The following is a 20,616-nucleotide window of genomic DNA, read 5'->3' on the forward strand; positions in this document are numbered from 1 at the left end:
GCAAATTATTGTAAGCTCCTCAGTGTTTAAGCCACTGTACCCTAACACAACTTAAAAATAAGCTCCATGAGCTCCACTACTGACTGAAACATGAAATGGAAATGCTCACAATTATTAGGTTGCCAGAAGATTCTACTAAGAGAAATAGTTGACAAAACAAACAACTGCTTTTTTCCCCCCTAAAATTTTGGTTTCAAGTATAGTGCTAATGATTTCAGCATTTTACTTTTTTTTCTGTGTAAACTTGTGCATAGATTTTTTTTTTCATTTTGTAATGGTACTGTATTAGATTTTTAGTGTGGAAAGGAGCAAAGCATTGAACTCAATATAGGAGCTTTGCCTTATTTCATTTGTTACTTCCATAACCAAGAAACTAACATTTATTAAATATTTATGTACCAGGCACTGTGATGTATATTTGAGAGACATACTGCCATTTCATCCTCCCCTAAAACCTAAGGTATATATGTACTACCCACATTTTACAGAGGAGAAAACCGATGCTAAAATGGGTTTGTGACTTGTCTGAGATCATTCAACTAGCATACAGCCAACTCCGAATTTAAACTCAGTTCTCTGTGGGCCCAGAATATTTCTCTTTCTCATTGCTTCATGCTGGTAGCCTTGTCTTCTGGATATAAAGATTAGAAAGTTTAAGGCATGTCCTATTCTTAAATTAGCAACAAACTTAAAATCCTCCAAGATACTTTCCTCAAAACCTAGCTAAGAGAGTTAATGGGAAAAATTATATTATTTCAGATTAATGATGGCTTTTACTGATTCGCCTTTGAAATGCTATCTATCAAATTCCTGGTAGAGTGCTTGTTACATTGTGAGTGTTAATGAGTTCTCTTCCCATTCTCTCTAAGTTAACAAAGGGGGATTAATAAAATCTACTATTTCAGATTTTACTGTGTTTCTATCTACGTAATAATACTATAGTGAACACCTATTATCTTATTTCCCAACATCCAGTCTTCCTCTGGGAACTGTTGCACACATCCTCCCTGTGGTAAATTAAATTAGTTATTCCCCTCCTATTCTATCCCCTGCATCCCGCTCTGACTAAAGCTTCACTGTGGGCAGAAAGTATTTCTCTGCTCCTTGACTTAGTGTTTAGCACTGTGACTTGCTTTGATCAATGGCGTGTGTTAGGATGGTTCTGAGCTTAAACTACAGAGGTCACCCATGTGCCCTGGCTAGCATACTGCTCCCAAAAGGAAGATGACCAATGTGTGGAACACAGCCACCCTGGTCACCACAATCTGAAGTAGGGCTTCTCTAGCCTATATGCAGATCTGAAATGACAGTTGTTTTAAACCATTAGTTTGGGGTACGTTGTTATACAGCATTAAAGTGGTAAGAGCTAATTGATATATCTCCCATCCCATTTCACGCCCAATCATATGATTCCCATGGGACTTACCAGGTTCTTCTTATAAAAGCTGTAAGATCTTTTCACAAGATCCTGTCATCAGTTTTTCCAGAGCACTTAGAGCTCTTCTCAATATTTTGAACCAGGGGGCGGGAGGCGGGGAGAGAACATCAGGCACTCTTTCTGAGGCAAAAGGTCTAAGGTGTAAAAGCTGGGGGTTGTCCTCAGCTATGCTGGGTACTCTGGAGAAAGCCGATTCACAGCGAGAACGTTGGTTGGGAGGCGGAGGGCGACACCTAGGGGTTTTCTAGAATCCGTGTTGCCATTATTCTTATTGTGGCCTTGCTGCATCCTTACTGTTTTTTAGGTTCTTTGAACCAAAAAATTCTCCTTTGTTTGAGTAAGCTCTTGTGGTTTAGTTTAGTCACTTATAACTGATCACGTTCCTTTTATTTTTTATTGTGGTAAAAATAACAAAATTTACAATCTTAACTTTTTAAATGTGCAATACAGTAGTAGTAACTGTATGCACATTGTTGTGCGACAGGTCTCTAGAAAATTTTCATCTTGCAAAACTAAAATGCTACAGCCATTAAATAACAAGTCCTCTCTTTCTCTAATTCCCCCCTACCCTGGCAATCACAATTTTACTTCTGTTTCTGTGAGTTTGACTATTCTAGATATCTTATATGAGTGGAATCATGCAGTATTTGTCTTTTTTTGTGTGACCAGCTATTTCACTTAGCAAAATGTCCTTAGGGTTTATCAATGTTATGATATATGATCAAATTTCCTTATTTTTAGGGACTTCATTGCATGTATATGCCACATTTTTTTAATCGGTTCATCCATTGACAAGCATTTAGGTTGCTTCCACCTCTTGGTTATTGTGAAGAATGCTGCGATAAACATAGGTGTGCAAATATAGGCATATTTTCTCTTTAAAAAAATACATTTTTTGAAAGATTTTATTTATTTTTAGAGAGAGGGGAGGGAGGGAGAAAAAAGGGAGCGAAACATTGATGCTTGAGAGAAACATTGACTGGTTGCCTCTTGCCCACACACAACTGGGGACCTGGGCCACAACCCAGGCATGTGCCCTGACTGGGAATCGAACCAACAACACTCAATCCACTGAGCCACACCAGTCAGGGCTGCATATTTTCTTGATGCAGTCAAGCTAGTAATTATTTATGCAACTCTGCTTCTCCAGTTTGGGAGAAAACAATGGAAGAAAACAATATGGATGATAATAACAATGGTTTGGGGGCATGAATGCTCATGAGTGAAAAAAACTCCCAGCAGCCTTCTACCTGTCAAAATCCCATCTTACCCTTATTTTCAGGACTATTTTAAATGTCATGTCCTCTATGGAGCCTTCTAAGATGTTCCCAATGGAAAATCACTTTCTTTGGCTTGACCCTCCATAAAATATCTCTCTGCCTTTTTGTGGCTCTTATCACATTTTATTTATTCTCCATTTTCTGTTGTACTCTTTCTGAGGAAAACAACAGTGTCTTATTTCACATTTGTATTTCTTAAATTATCCCATCAAGTGTTTTACAATCAATAAATATTTGTGAATTGAGTGGTCCCACACATAAACCCCTGAGTTAAAACTAGATACCTCTTTTGCTAGAGCAACCCCATACTTACTAATCCTCCTAATTTATACTGAAGGTTCATATTTCAATCATTGCTAATAATTTGACTGAAATTAAAACCCTAAATTAAAGTTGGATGAATGACTCAGTTAGTTTAAAAAAATTTTTTTTAAAGATTTTATTTATTTATTTTTTTAGAGAGAGGGGAAGGGAGAAAGAGGAGAGAAACATCAATGTGTGGTTGCTTCTCACACACCTCCAACTGGTGAGAACCAGGCCTGTACCCAGGCATGTGCCCCAACCAGGAAAAGAACCAGCAACCACTTGGTTCACAGGTCAGCATTTAATCTACTGAGCCACACCAGCCAGGGTAAGATTTTTAAAGGTCAGAGTATTTGCTGCTAAAAGGCCAACAGGCTGAATTTGATCATCCCTTAGGTTAAAGTCTACTTTAGCCTCAGAGTTCTTTAGTTTTGTGGTTTATATAATTATTTTTCCAATAATAAATAAATTAATTTCCTGGTAACTTTCTTAAGTTATTAGATAATTTGCCTTGGTTTATTTTTCTGCTATCTTTACAAAGGTATGTTCTGGGCTTTCCCAGGACTTCTTCGCTTTTCTATTTCTAGTTTATATCTACTTTCTTGTTAATCTCATGCATTTTTGTGACTTTAAATTTCATCTATGTGTAGTTGAAACTCACATTTTTTTATCCTGCCTGTATCTCTTCTCTGAATTCCAGACTGATATGACCAACTGCCTATTCAACATCTCTATCTGGATGCATAATAGGCATTCTAAACTTAACATGGCTCAACACAAATTCCTAAATCCCTTCCTCATTCCTCAGCAAAGGAAGCAAAAGCAGTATCTCAAAGTATATTTGCATTCCCATGTTCACTGTGGCATTATTCACAATAACCAGTACATGGACACTAAGTATCTGTTGACAGAAAATGGAATATAACTTAGCCATTAAAAGAATAAAATTCTGCCATTTGTAACAACATGGATGAACATGAAGGGCATTATGCTAAGTAGGGTTGGTGGGTGGGGGATATGGGTAAACGTTGGTGGGAGGGTACAAACTTTTAGTTATAAGATGAACAAGTTCTGATGATCTAATGTATAGCATGGTGGCTATAGTTAAGAATACTGTATTGTATACTTGAAATTCACTGAGAGAGTAGATCTGAAGTGCTCTTCCTATAAAAAATTTAAAGGTAACTGTGAGATAATGGTTGTGTTAATTAGCTCATTGTGGTAACCATTTCACATATGTATAGGTATATACACAAAATTAGTATGTTATACCCTTTAAATATATACAATTTTGTCAATTATACCGCAATTTAAAAAATAATATTATTACATTCCTGATATAGCCTTGTTTTTTTTTTTTTTTTGAGTCACTAAAGGCTCAAGGTCTGTCTTGAAGGGGATAGAAGTAGAATGAAGGTGAGTTTAATGGGATAAAAACCCTCTCTTCCTCCTCTACTTATAGTTAAATTTAAATAAGTAAAATGTGCACAACAGTAGACATAGTAATTCTCTCTAGCTGTCTCATATTTTAGAATAGACTAGGAAGAAACTTTCCCTTTATATTTCTTCCTTTGAAGTTCTCCTTGTTACTTAATATGTTTATTATTTTTAAATGTTTTTAAATGACCTCATATCATATATTCATCCTAAAAAATAGGAAGTTACAAAAAAAACCAAAATGAATAAAAAATAACCATAATTCCATAATCCAAAGAAATTACTATTGATATTTTGGTGTATTTTTTCCACATTTTTTTTTTTGTTTGGCTTATATAGTTGAGCTTTATCTAGTGAAGCTGTCTAAATGTTTTTCTTAAGTACCTTTAAAAGAAGCTTTTAAAATTATGCAAGCCCTTGCATATTTTAATTGATATCTGAAATATTAAACATAAGTCAAATAGCTTTTACTGAATATTTTATAAGATGAAATAAATGAGACAAGGCTGTAATAGGAACAAATATGTCTTTAACTATCTTATTGACTACAGTACAGGAAATCTATAAGAAATCAAGTAAAATTTTCACATGAATTTTATCCAATGTGTCTAGAAAAAAAATGTGATAGTTTATCAAAAACCTCATTTACATTTAAGAGAATAATCATAAGTCCCTCATATTGCTTCTGATCCCGAGTTTCAGACTATCCCAAAGTAGTCCCAAATATCCCCAAGATTGGCTAAAATTTGCAGTATCTCAACATGGACTGAAACACAAGAATTTTAGTAAGCTTTAGTTTTAAAAAAAATATCTATGTTGGGCAAAGACAAGAAGATTTACAAATTTAAATCACCTTGATTAATTATCCAACGAGGCCTCCTTAAAATCAATTATTTCCACTTATCTGTTTATTTGGTACTCTCGAGCTACTCATACCCAGGGTAATGTACAATACTGAGATTAGGGATGAAGGAATACCATTATTAATGAAGTGAGAGAAAGATTACTTGTGAACCCAGGCTTATTCTCAGAGAAATCAACTTTAGGAAAGGGCACATGTAGAAATTGAGAATCTGGAACTTGACGTCCTTTGAAGTATGCATGCAGTCCTCAAGAGCTAGAGTTGTACCTTGAAGGTTTTGAATTCACTCCCACATCTCAGAGTTCTCAAGTCTCTAAGAAACTCATAGGAAATAAGACAAGATTGACCTTTAATGTGTACCTCACAGGAAATGGTGATGAGTCAGCCTGTAGCACCTGTTCTTCCAACAGAGCTAAATGAGCTATAAGGTGATCATTGCTGAGAAGAATCAAGCAGCTGCATGTAGGCATTATCCTTGGATGAGTCAAAAGATTTGTGGTCATTTCTCTCTTTTCATAGAGTCTACATAAGTCTTTATGAATAATAGGGACATTAATTCAGTGGTTGAGAAAATTAACAAAATAAAGCATCACCTCATTTATCTGGCTTATTTGAAGAATGTGTTCTTCCAAGTAAAATTATCCTTAAGATAATTAAAACTTCTAACTTCTTGAAGCCATGAAGTTAAAAAAAGTAAGTTCAACAGTTTTAATAATTTTTCATAAATGAATAGTATTTTCTGTTATCTTCTTAAATAAACACTATGGGACTGAAAGTGTACTTTACATAATTACTCAGCGTTGGGAGCATTGAAAAGGAGGGCAGGGCCAGACAGTGAGCTGGGCAGTGTTTGTAAAGTGCTTATGGTGTGGAAGATGATGGGGCAGCAGGAGAGGCAGTTGAAAGAGGGTGCTGGTCCCATACAATCTAGTTCAGTATCACAAGTGTGAGATCAAAGTGGAGGGAACAGGCAAGAAACCGAGCCTGAGTCATTGACTCAGATCAGGTAAGCTTTGCTCTACAGGGGCTGGCATTCAGGGCTAACTAACACTTGCAAAAGTGTGGACCTGAGGCTGCTGTATATTCCTTTCTGCATATACCTGTTTTCATATCTTTTCTTTAGCATTTTATTCTTTCACATTGTATTTTTTAAATACCATCTTCCTTCCCACTTCAGGATCCTTGAAAGCCATTAGCATTCTCTCCTGTAGTCACAGCCCCTGCCACAGGGTATGTTGACACAGAGAGGGCACAAAAAGAATGTGTAGCCCTTTACTGGGCCCTATAACAACAGAAAGGCAGGATGGCACAATCAATCATCAAAGTGACTCTTCACTGTAATTGCACATACAGTCTACACTATATTGGAGAGTGCAAAAGAGTTGTTTCAGCTCTCATAATGGAAAAAAAGAGTCTTTTCAGTCAATTAAGTGCCACGTTTTTTATATTTTGTGCTTTTTGTTGGTGATTTCACTGTTTAAAATGCTCTCCAAATGTAGTCTTGAAGTCCTATGTGCAAGAAGGCTACAATGTACATTACAAAGAAGATATGAATGTTAGATAAACTTCATTCAGGCACGAGTGACAGTGCTGTTGGCCCTAAGTCTAATGTTAATTTATCAACAATACAGGTTAAATAAAGTGTCTTTAAACAGAAACACACATAAAACAAGGTTATGTTTTGATATATTGATGAAAATGTGAGCAGAGGCTCTCAGTACAAAAAATATTAATCACTAAAACAGTTAATGAGTTTTAAATTAAAAACTTCTGCTCTCAAAAGACATCATTAAGGAAATGAAAAAATAAGCCACAAACTGGGATAAATAGTTGCTGAACACATATCTGATAAAGGACTGGTTTTTCAAAATATATCAAGAACTTTCAAAATGCAATAATAAGAAAAACAACAAACCAATAAAAATGGCCAAAATATTTGAACAGACTGTTTAATAAAGAAATACAGCAAATAAACACATGAAAAGATGGTTAAGAACCACAACCAGCCCCCACTGAAATAAATACATAAATTCTGATATGCATTGAATTCTCCATCATTCTCATCTCCACTGTCCAAATTCCTGAAAGATTACCCAATGTTCCTCTCTTTTATTTTCTATTCAGGCTCACTGCCATCTCATATCTATCTACATTTCTTTCTGAAACTGTTCTCAGGGAAGACTGACTATTGTCAAATCCAACCCTCCCTTTTAGTTCTTATATTTAATCTCTGACCATTTGACACAGACCACACACTACTTATATCTCTTCTTACCTTTTGGGTCAACATTTTCTGGTCTGGCCACTCCTTTCCTTCCCTTATAGCTCTGACTGTTCTCTCTAAATCCTCTTATTCTAACCTTAGTTTCAATATTATAGACATGGTGAAATCATCTGGAGTTTGATCTCTAGCTCAAAGTTTTCTCCCAAGCTTACCAATGTCTACAACAACCTACCAGAGAGTTCTCTCTGAATATGCAATGAGCGCCTCCAAATCAACATGCCCAGAACCAAATCCATCTCTTCCCCACCATCACGCCTCATTTTGTGTGCTAGTTGATGTCATTATCTACTGGGTCAGCAAAACTAGCCACCAGAGTCATTCTTCCTGTCCTGAATTCTTAACTTTCACACACGTTGTTGACTGCACATTCCAGAAGTCACCATTTCTTTCTTGGTCACAACTGTCTGTCCAACCTGCCTCTGCATAGCTCTCAATTCTATTTTCTCCTCTCAGTTCTTGCTGCATTTGCTTTGCTTTGCTTTATGTCCTCATTAGCTTTTGATTTAATAGCCTCTTAACTGGGCTCCTCATCTCCAGTCAATTTTCTACACTATACTTAGAATTATAGTTCCAATATCCAATCTGATTCTTTTATTTCTATTTAACAATCTTTGCTACCTCTTGGTACAGACATCAAGATAAAGATTAAACTACTTAGCAGGAATACAAAGTCCATTGTATTCTGCCATTGACCTAATTTTCCAGCTCATATATTATTTCTCTCAACCTGGAAAAATGCTTGCCAGTCCAAAACATCTACATTACTTGCACATTTTGTTCTTGGTATGTGGCTTTCCCACACTCTCTCCTTCACATGTTGGAAAAATGGTATGAATCATTAAAACCCAGTTGATAGCCATTTCTTCTGTGTGGTTTTCAAAAACAATCTTATTTGTATATTACAGTGGTTCTCAACTCTGGCTGCTCATTATATCACCTGGTGGGGAGTGCTTTTAAAAAATATCAGTGCCCAGCCTTCACCCACAGCCATTCTGATTTCATTGTCTGGAATGAATCTAAGCATAGGAATGTTTTAAGTTTTCCTCCAGAGTATTCTAATGTGTGAAGTATTAAAGATATAAAAATTAAAAAGACAGTGTGGAGTTTCTGACTTCAAAAAGTTTGCTGTAGACAAAACAAGTAAATTAACTGTCATTTACAACAGGAAGGAGTGTATAACGTGAAAGGATATGCATGTAGAACAAAGAGAGGAGGCAGGAAGAAAAGGTATACAAGAGAAAGTCCCTGGAGATGCCTACTATAAACCAATAAAATATTTGGTAAATTTATTTATTTGCTTGTAGAATCCTGCTAAACCATGAACAATAGGTCAAAGCAACTAATCTATAATTTAATCACTGTACATAATACAACAAAGAAGCTGTTCTGTAATTAATCACCATTATACCTTTAATGCCCAGAACAATACCTGGCACATAGTACTCAAAAATACATGTTAAATAAATTAATGGTCAACAGTAGCATTTAAACTTTCTTTCCTTAAGAAACAAATGTATAATTAACATCAATGTTGGCTTCGAATTTAATCGAAGCATCATATTTTTGGTGTCAAAGATTTTGACAGAGCACGTATATGTGTTCCACTTCTTGGATGAGACAGGTAATTTTAATTAAGCTAAGAAAAGGAAAGTACTGACAAAGCAGTTCACTTTCAGTAATCTGGGTTTTCCCAAATGGTGATACAAGAGCCAGTCATTTTGAATTGGACAGTCTGAGTTCCTTTTCAAGAATCTGAAATGTAGGTCAGAGCTCTGCTGACATTTCCATTTGCCTCATAGCTGAAAATCTGAGTGATCACTGACAGGCAGGCAGTGGGAAAAGAAGACATGACCGGCCAGGCTCTGAAGTGGACTTATGTGCTTCAAACAGATTGAAAGGTAAGAGAAAGTGAGCATCCAAATACTTAAAAGCAGCTGTATTTCTTTTTGAAAATATATGGGCAAAGTTATTTTCTCTTATAAGTTCTTGTGATATTTTATACAGTGGTTATGGATGAAAGTTGAATCTGTAATATTATCTGACATCACATTACCTTAAATAATAATTACTGTGTGTATTCTATTAGGTGAGTAGTTAACTTCTGACTAGAAACATTTTAGGGTTTGTTTCACCTATTATTTATAAAGAGGACACTTACTATTGTTAACAACTTATGAAAGGGATCCCTATATTCACGAGTCATGAGAACATCAGTTTTCAAAAATGTTATCAGATATTTTATGCTATTTGACGAGTCTTAAATTTTGTTTTGTTGTTTTATATGAAAGGCCCAAGTTTTATTAAACAGACAAAATAAGTGAATAATGTTGATTATTGAATAACTGGATTATTAATAATGTAAGAAATTGATTAACTGAATAACGTAACTCCAACCGTAAACTCATGGCAATTTCTATAACATGTTTGTTTTGTGCTCTCTACAGAGGAAAGAGCTTCCTGTAAGTTAAACTGGTGATAACACATACACGTTTGTCCCACCTCATCTTTCTTCATTTTAAATGCTTTTTCTCTGGAGACCCTGAAATTTCTTGTTTTTCTGAAGTTACACTCATCAAATTCTGATATTTCTGTAGCTTGATAGCACATAATCTGGTCAGGAGGAAAATTCACCATCAGGAATTAGAGCAGAAAGCTATTTCTGATGAGAGAGACTAGATAGGAGAAATAGTATTATATCAAGGGTCAAAAGGTCATACTGAGGTAATTCATAGTGATTTTTGAAGGGTATAAAATGCCATTCTTCTGTTTTACTCCTCAACTTATATTATACCTCCTCATACACCAGTGACTTTTTCCTTTTCTTTTTTGCCATTTGCTTCCTTCCTTCCTTCTTTCCTTTCTCCCTAATCAAAGGTTCTCATCAAAGATGATAATAACTGTTACAAATTTTAATGAATTTTATTATTTTATTAAAATGTTACAATTTACACACTTTTTAAATTTTTCCTAGAGTGGAACAAAGAGCTTAGTCCTGCTTTCAGTCATGAATCAGGTCACAATTCAATGGGATGTGGTAATAGCTCTTTACATATTCTTCAATTGGTGTCATGGAGGTATAGTATTTGAATACCTATTGTTATCTTTTATTCAAATAAAATAGAGTGTTTAATATTCTCAAGGTATTATGCCAGGATCTCTGAAGAATCAGCAACTGTTATACTGGGAAAAATTATATGCACATAAAAATTATGTGAAATCAAAGAAGTCCAGCCTCCCTCCAAATGCAAGTTTCCTTTCTCAAGTGTCTCTAATGGACAGACCTTGAATTCATATAAAACATTTCCATGAAGAAGTGTATTACTTTGAGTTGCCATGGTCTATCTCTGAGCTATTATAACTGTTATATAATAACCCATCAAATATTTTCTATTTAATACAATTCCAGAAACCATTTGTTGATGGCTACTCTGTGTCAGGCACTGTGCTAAGCCTTTCATTCTCACAGCAACTTAGTGTGGTAGCATCATGTGCTATTATTATGCCTATCTTATAATTTATACAAATGTCTGGTGCTATGACAGACATAAGCAGTTTTGAGGACTTCAGGAAAGGGATCATCAGAAGTTCAGACAGGACAGCCATTTGCATTTAGGGGTTTCTATTGCAGGCAATGGTATCCTGGGCTGGTGGCAAGGACTCGTTTACTGGATGACATGCAACACCAAGGCAGGCTTCTAGACCTTGAAGAAAAGTTTGTAGATGATACAAGTTACTCAGAGTAGTGACAAGTGCAAAACTGTATTCTACAGGTTGGGACACAACTATATTAGAGATATAAAGGTAGCCTCATCATCAGCACTAGAATCCCTCCAGCAGGACATTGGACACTTCCAGAGTCAGACCAATACTATCTAAGAAGATTTAGTGGAAATTAGTCACCAGTTACTTTTTCTGGCTTCTTGAAAACTGTAAATGATATTACATTGGAGACCTTTCAGCTGTCCATTAGAAATTATTTTTTATATATATTTATTTCAATCTGCTATGAAAAAGTTAGTATCATCCAGACTACCTTTTCCAAGCTTTCTACTAGAATGTTGTTATCCCTTTTTAATAGCTTTGCTGAAATTAAAAAAAAAAAATATATATATATATATATTGTACCATGTTTAGCATTCCTTGGATCTATATCCAAGAGCCCTATTAAAAAGAGAACATATAAAATATGACTTATTCTTAGGTAATCATGTTGATGCCTTTTGATAACTGATTTTTTCCTACGAACTGGAAAATTATTGAGTTATTCATTGTCAATATATTTCTCCTTAATTAATCCACCAATTTTTTATAACATTAAACATATATTAAATATGTTGTTTTGCAATTTTTTAACTTAAATAATTCTGAACATGTCCCATATTATTAAATTAAGGATGAATTTTAAGTGGTTACCAAGCAATAGAGTTTTGCCATAAGAGTATAGTTTTATTACACTCAGAATGTTCTGGTAAAAGTAGCTTTTATCTACAAAATAATGAAAGATTGACTGATCAGATAAAGAATGGGGTTTGGATTCTATAGTGTCAAGTGTTATATCTAATCTTACCTTTCAAAAAAAGTGCAGCCTCATAATGCCTCAGTTCTCTGCTATAAAATAAGACAGCTAATTATATTTGCACTTTAGACAGAGAAGCTTAAAGGCTGACACTAGTCTTAAATCATGCTGCTGAACCTTAACAGAAGCATAGTAAAAATACATGATAATAAACTAATGAATTTAAAGATACACTTAGTCCCAAAACTTTTTTCTGGATGGAATTTAATTAATAGAAAAGAATAAATTTTAAATGTAATAGCTTATTTGTTTGAATCTCCTGTTTTAATGTTTTACATGGAATTTATTATTTTAATTTACTTATTTCTAGGAATTACAAATATAAACTGCTCTGGTCACATCTGGGTAGAACCAGCCACAATTTTTAAGATGGGTATGAATATCTCTATATATTGCCAAGCAGCAATTAAGAACTGCCAACCAAGCAAACTTTATTTTTATAAAAATGGCATCAAACAAAGATTTAAAATCACAAGGATTAATAAAACAACAGCTCAGCTTCAGTATAAGAACTTTCTGGAACCACGTGCCTCTATGCATTGCAGTGCTGAATGTCCCGGATATATTCAAGAGACACTGATATGTGGAAAAGACATTTCTTCTGGATGTAAGTGTTGGGGGTGCATTTAAAGTCCGAAGGAAAGTTGGTCTAACAATTAATTGGTAATTGCTAACGTGTCTAAAAGTAGATGCAAATTGATATAGTTCACTTCTTATATTCGTTTAATACAGGAGTTGCAAACTTAGATGTCTCCAGGGGCCAGATTGGTGAAAAATAGGAGTTACAAAAGCTGGTGGGGCCTGTGCAGAGAGGAAAGCACATATGTAGTCTGCTGGAGACAGCCACTGCCCAGTTCCAGTATTTGTGAGGGTTCAATGTGCCTAGATTTTTGACTCTTCATAAGAAGGTAGAAATATGAATTTTTAATGTAAACCCTACAAATTTTACAATGTTACCAATGCGTTCAAATAAACAATTTTCAGCACTTGCCTGGCCAGGCACAGCACACACGAGAGGCAGCAACCTCTGGTTTTAAATATTCTTTTCAACTGTTTTTTGCTTATGTTTTTTGTTTTATTTTTCAAAACTAATATCATCAACCTTGAAGCAGATCCCACTGTGAAATTTTGAGGGTAAGATTTAGGGAGAAAAAAAAGTTGCAAATCTAGCTTTGTGTTCCTGCTATACTCTTTAACAGCTCTGTGACCTTGGGCAAACTGCCCAACTAATCTGAGCCTCAATTCCATATCTGTAAAATTAGGCAAATTATACTGGTTGTGGTAAGCACTCGGTATTAATAATTTATTTTAAAGCCTATTTTGTACTTTAAAGTACAATGCCAATGTGTCTAAACCCTTATAAATACATCCTTCGGATTCTGATACAATTCCCTGCTTCTAATCCCACTGCCCCAATTGTGAATCATTGTGTTTATTACTTTAATTATTAAGAAATAAAATTATCAAGTTAATCTTAAAAACATTTGCTAAGTTCAATTTATGTTCACAGTATTATGAAGGTGTTTCAATTATTATTAGAGTAATATGAGCTGATTTACCTAATTATATACTTAATTCTTGGTTCTATTCTTATGAAGGATAGTTCAGTAAGTTCAGCACCGTTTTAACTCAGATATTCATTCCCTATGGCATCTGGACCCATTTTTAGTGTAGAGGGCTTTGGCTCTTTGCCATGTTCTCTTCCTTTATACTTAAAGAAACAAATCCGAGTTCTTACTTCCTCACTTCCAGACCTTACCTAGTAAGTAAGAGTGAAACCACTTGGCCCCTAGAGTAAATAGCTGAAAAGCAGGAAGTGTCTTTGTTCAAAATAAGGCCATTGTCCTACTTAACTCTGGTTACCGATCTTGTAAGATTTTCAAAAGAGAGAAGAAATATGGGAGGTGGTAGAGGTAAACTGAGGAAGACACATAAGTAGTAGAAAATGAAGCAGATGTTTTGGAGTCAAAGACTAACATTGGTAAATGTATGGCTTAAACAGATAATAACATGCTAAATTTGCAGAAATCTTATCTGATGTATGAGGACTCCTTACCTTGTCCACATCCTCTGGAAATATTAATAAGCCTTGATGCTTACTTTACTGTATTTATCCTTTGGGGTGAGGGTGGGAGTGTTGAGATATTATACAATTTTTTTGGAAGACAAATAAGCAAATTCCAGTTATAAGGAAAGGTTAGTTTTTAATTTAAGCCAGAGGAAGAAAAGAGGCAAAAGAAGCATGGTCTCCATTCCTGCATTGCAGTTTGGGTAATAGATTACTACCAGTAGCTATCCTAAGTGTTGAGTGAGGGCCTCTGCTTATCCTTGCACCGTCCCCCCCCCCCCAAAAAAAAACAACCCATTGGGTGACATTTAAGGTCAGGAAATAGCCTTTGCTCTCCTTCTAGGACAACATAATTGAAGCACTTATTTTCTGCAAATGGCTCTTAGAAAGAACATCACTTTTTCCATTTACTTTGTGAGTTTAACTTCTCACATAGACCTGTGGTTATGAGTGTGAAATTGTAGCTGCCAGGTAAAAATTAGCTCGAACCCTTGGATTCAAGAACCTCTCTGTTCTTGGATTCCACATTCTTAGTAAACAAAACTTCCTATTTAAGTAGGCAAAAAAAAGATTTTTGAGGGTTTTTGTGGTACTCGAGAAATTACACTGCTTTCGCTAGGTCACTTTGATCACAGGATATTTGTCCTGTTAGTTTCACTACGCCAATTGTCAATTTATTGTTACTGTTTTAAACAAAATGATTATATGTATATTTTAAAACTGGAGACAAGTCATAAAAGAAAGAAGATAAATGAGTCATTGCTTTCCCTCAAAAGTTATCAATATATATATTTAAAATGTGTAATTTGTGAAATACAAACTATTATCACAATTTTCATTTTTAGCCATAATTTTAAACACCTCTTAGATTTTTATCTGTGATTAAATGCATGCTTATTATGGGTAGTTTGTTCTATCAGAATAGCAGCAATTATGTAATCAAGCATTATAAGATGTCTTTATGCTTTTAAAAATACCAAATTAAAACAAACCATACATGGATCAGTCACATTGCCACTTAATCATTTATTTAAAAGTTTAAACATCTTTGACTTAAATTTTAACCATCTTTGATTTCTACTTATCTTGATGAAAGCAGACTTGTTATCCAATATAAACCCTGAATATTCATCTTTAACATTAGGCTAATCTCTGTTCTTGTTGGAAAAGAAATTAAAGAGTGATTTTTGCCATAAGCATAGGGTCTTTCTTCATTTTAAGTCTTCTTATTAGCATTTTATTAATCAAGCCAATCAATTTATGAAATATGCTTTACTGAGAATTTGCTGTGCACCAAAAATGTGTTAAATGCTAGAAAGTCAAAGAAGAGGGAATCACAGGCTCTGCCTTCAAGAAGCTCTCAGTAAAAAATGATCCTTGGCTAGACTGAATTAACAAGAAACCTCGCCTTTGATTAATGAGTGGCCCAATAATAGGGAAGAGATGGCATTGACAGGAAAGAGCAAAAACTTAAGCTTCATCCTTGTATACTTCGGGGCATTCTCTAGTATCTGGCTGTAGAGTAGGTTTTTATTCTTGAACTTGAATAACCTGGCAATGAGATCTAACAACAATTTGGTCTCACTCTCATTACCATGCTCACATTTCCATCTTTACATAGCTTCCCATTAATATTACAAATATTGTTTATTTGCATGTGTGTATATAATCTATTTGATTTTCTGAAAAGTTAATTAACCACCAGACATTTATAAGCCTGAGCACTCACTTCATATAGAATGCTATGGAATAAATAACGTATCCCAAAAGATCGACAGTTGTCTCTCATGATTACTAAATCAATGATACTCACTATCTGAAACCAGAGGACAAAAAAACTTCAGCACAAAGCACTACAATCATCAAGGGACCATAATTCAATATAAAAAATGACTTAAATGTCTGTTTCCACAGCTACCTCCTTTAAAGCACAAACAAAATTTAAAGATTTATTTATCCTACTAGGTGTCCTATTTTTCCCCATTATAACTCAATGCTACAACTCACCAAAATGTTATAAAGTGCTTTAGTGCATTCTTATTGTTTGAAAATACTTTTTTAATTATAAAATCAAATGACAGTTTATGCATGAAGTTTTTAAAAATTTAAACTAGCAAAAAGAAACACCCATAATATCTATAATCCCATAATCTCACCACTAATAAAATCCCTCTTTAATAACTTAGAATATGTCTTTCAAGTTTCACTCTCTCTCTCCCCATCTTCCCTCTCTGTCTCTCAAATTAGACCACTATACTATCCTATTTTATAAGTTGCTTTTTTCACTTTATCATATAGACATTAATTACTTATTAAACTAATTAAACATATACTTAACTTGTATTCTACATTGTTTTAGGATGTATTTTAGCAGTGTATTATAGCTTATTTAATTTTATTTTGGGCATTAAGGTTGTTTCTAATTTTTTCATTATTATAAACAATAATTTGAGACACATTTTTTTAGCCTAATATTTTGTATATCTATAACCATTTCATTAAGGATTCCATCCTAGATGTAAAATTGCTGATTGCAAGATATTACTCCAGCTTTTAAAGTTGTGATATGTAAAGTGTTCTCTAAAAAGGCTATAGCAATTTGCACAAGTGTGTTAGAGGATTTTCCTGAATCCATTCCAATACTGGGGGTTTCCATTTTTCAAAATCATTACTATCTTGACAGGTGTAAATGATATCTATTATCATTTCAATTTGGAATGAAGATAAATTTTTCATATATTTATTTCTTAATTTACAAGTAATTATTGGTACGTGATTTGCAGGTGAAGTGCAGGAGTATGTTTAGATCTAACAAATTTTCAGGCACAACGTCAGATGCATAAATTTCTATACTTTTATTCTTTATGGGTCCCCATTCTGCTATTTGTTTGGTGGTTCTCTGGGTAACCTAGTTTCCCAGGCAGGATTGCACAACATAAAACATGCCGCTTTAACCATTCTTAACTATACAGCTCTATGACATTAAATACTTTGTTGAGCAACCATTACCACCGTCCACCTCTAGAACTCTTTTCATCTTGCAAGACAGGAACTCTGTATCCATTAAACAACAACTTCCCATTCTTTCCTACCCCCAACTCCTGGCAACCACCATTCTACTTTCTGTCTCTATGACTGACTATTCTAGATGCCTCATAGAAGTGAAATCATACAGTATTCGTCCTTTTATGTCTGAGTTATTTTACTTAGTATAATGTCTCCAAGGTTCATCTGCGTTGTAGCATATGTCAGAATTCCCTTTCCTTTTAAGGTTGTAGGTATGAACACTAAATTTTCATTTATTTATTTGTTTATTTAATCTTTATTGTATTTTTATTCCATTACCATTTATTCTCCTTATATGCCCCTCGCCCTCACACCAATCACATTGTTGTCTGTGTCTATGAGTCCTTTTTTCCTTTTTGCTCAATCCCTCCAGCCTCTCACCTCCCCTGCCTTAGCTGTCATCCTGCTCTCCATCTATGAATCTGTCTCCATTTTTCTTGTTAGTTCAGTCTGTTTATTAGATTCCACATGTGAGTGAAATCACATGGTACTTGTCTTTCTCTGTCTGGCTTATTTCATTTAGCATAATGTTCTCCAGATCCATCCAATTGTCTCAAAGGGTAAAACTTTCTTCTTTTTTACCACTTGGTAGTATTATTCCATTGTGTAAATGCCCCACAGTTGTTTTATCCACTCATCTACTGATGGACACCGGGGCTGCTTCCATATCTTAGTGATTGTGTATAACACCGCAATGAACATAGGGGTGCTTATGTTCTTTCAAATTAGTGTTTTGGGTTCCTTCAAATATATTCCCAGAAGTGGGATCACTGGGTCAAAAGTCAGATCCATTTTTAATTTTTTGAGGTATCTCCATACTGCTTTCCAGTCTGCATTCCCACCAACAGTTCAAAAAACACTAAACTTCTAAAGTGGAGAAAAAAGGCTGCCAGAGTAGCAGAAAAACGCTTTGGAGGACTCTTTCACAGGAGTGACAAGGCACAAAGGTTTCAAGAAGGGTGTCACCAAAATCCTAAATGCTGCAGAGGCCGAGGTCAGTAATGACTACAAAGAGATCATGGGACTTATTGATTAGAAAATCATTAACGACCTTAGCAACAGTGGTTTTGGTGGAATTGTGGACCAAATCTTCATTGTTAAGGGTTTAAGAATAAATGGGAGATGAAGAAAAAGACAAGTCTAATGAATTTTTTTTTTTAAGTTTAGCTGTTAAGAAAAGGAGAAAGTGGCTGCTGAGAGGAGAGAATTTAGGGGGATAATTTTTTTTTTTTTTTATGGGAGAAATTCGATCACATTAATGTCACAAAGGAGTGGAGAATATAGAAAAGTATACAAAGGAAAGGAGTGGTGTTTGATGCAGAGTGGGTTGCAAGTGAGGTGGTGGCGAATGAATGAGAGAAGTGCTGAGTGGGGATTGACCTGTTTTCCCAAATGAAATGGAAAGTTTACCAACTACTTTACGAAGAACTCTGTGTTTCTACGGTAGCTTCAAAGTGATACATGTTGTTGCAGATCCACCAGATGTCCCTGACAAGGTAACTTGTGTCATTTATGAATACTCAGGCAACTTGACTTGTACCTGGAATCCTGGGAAGCCCACCTACATAGACACGAAGTACACGGTGTATGTGAAGAGGTAGGTTCCTTCCTCAACACTTGAACCTGAGCAATTCCCCTGCAGTTCAGCCAGTTCTTTCCCTCCAGCTGGGATCCAAGAAATGCACACTCTGATTATCCCCAGCTCCCTAATTATGATCATTGAAGTGACAAAAATCTTTTCCAGGCTGTCAATATTTTCACTCTGGGGAACAAGTTTTTCTATAATCTTTCTAACCTTTTAATTCATTTGTAGGGAAGCAGGAAGGGTCCTAATGGCGACACAGCATGACAGTTTTAAAAGGACCTTTGCCAAAAAATCCCAGAGCTATCCTCCTTTTAAGGTTTAGGCAATTTACTCAATTTCTCCACATTACCTTCTCTTTATCTTTGAAATGGGCCTAAAATAGAACATATTACAAAGGTTTGTTCTAATTATTTACATGGAATCTGGCTTTTAAAGTGCGTATCACAGTGCCAGGTTCATAGTTAGCACTAAATTCATGAAAGCTATTATTATTAATAATGATAATGATCCCTCAAACTTAAAGTTGGTGTCTATATAGGCTGAGCAACTTTCCTGGTTTGCCTGAGTCTAAGGAGGTTCCCAGGACAGATGGATCAATGAGGGAGGAAGGGGACACCCACCCAGACAGCCAGATTAGCTGAATCAATCCCAGTGATCGATGGGGTGACAGATGCTGCAGCCAGATCACCCTCACAGCCTGCCGTGTAAATTTGGAACATCTAACATTATCCACCATAGTTGTTAGCTGTGTGATCTTGGAAAAATTATTGAGCTTTGTTAAGCCTCAGCCTCCTGTGAAATGAGGATAAGTAATACCATACTTGGTTGTTATAAAACTTATAAGGAAGGAAATTATAGGAAATGGTTTGCAAATAGGAAATGTTTAAGACATTAACAACAAAAAGGTGATGTTAAGATATTATGGTGACACTCAAGGCTGACCTCCTAGGCTTATTTAATTTGGTCTTACATCAAAACCTGACTGATTTGGGAGAGGCGTTTAATGTAAAGACATTTTTTACAAGATATTATAAACAATAGTGTTATTTTCATGCAACAGTAATTTTGGACAGATTACTAGAAAGAAATGTTAAATATGCTCTAATAAGTAAGACTAATTTTCTAGCTGTTGTACATATGTTAAGAGTAAATTCATTCATTTCATTCAAACAAGAATATAAACTCAATTTGGGCAATAGTTTCTGTTTGTCTTGTTCACTGCTGTATTACTTGAGTGTAGCACAAAGTAAGCACTCAATAAATATTTGTTGAGTGATTATTCTAACAGATGACTAGAAAGAAACATTTCTTGTATTTTCCCTTCACAGTCTAGTTAAAGAATAATAATAAAGGGTCATATATATTAAAAATAATTTTTCAGTGTCTTTCCTGAAATGTAACAGTAAATTACAGCCAAAATCATATAAACCTAACCAAAATTCTGAATTAATGGAGTCCAGGTTAATAAGATTTTATTATATTTTAAAAAGGACATGAAAGATTAGCATACACATGAATGTTCTCTAGCAAATTTAAAGAAAAACTCTGTAAGCATAACTAAACACCTGTTCATCTTATAATTAAAAATGCACCCATGAGTTGAAAAAGAAATGAGAGAAGAGAGTCAATTTTTCTAACAAGTAAAAAGGCCTCACCTCCCAGAAAAAGCTGACTTATAATGAATTTTGTGGTTGAAGTAGTATCAGATTTAAAAAGG

At 34.8% G+C, this 20,616-nt stretch overlaps 1 protein-coding gene across 1 annotated transcript in view; it reads left to right on the top strand.

The window, feature by feature from the left end:
- Positions 1 to 10,608: 10,608 nt before the first annotated feature.
- IL23R (interleukin 23 receptor) overlaps positions 10,609 to 20,616 on the top strand; it is a 62,461-nt gene continuing 52,453 nt past the window's right edge. The window contains exons 1-3 of the mRNA XM_090268279.1: positions 10,609 to 10,678; positions 12,491 to 12,787; positions 18,788 to 18,911. Coding sequence (XP_090124405.1) covers positions 10,609 to 10,678; positions 12,491 to 12,787; positions 18,788 to 18,911 — 491 coding nt within the window. The remainder of the gene's footprint in view (positions 10,679 to 12,490; positions 12,788 to 18,787; positions 18,912 to 20,616) is intronic.

This window comes from Furipterus horrens, unplaced genomic scaffold (assembly GCF_987537825.1).
Source record: "Furipterus horrens unplaced genomic scaffold, mFurHor1.1.pri manual_scaffold_3, whole genome shotgun sequence".
Taxonomy (NCBI): Eukaryota; Metazoa; Chordata; class Mammalia; order Chiroptera; family Furipteridae; genus Furipterus; species Furipterus horrens.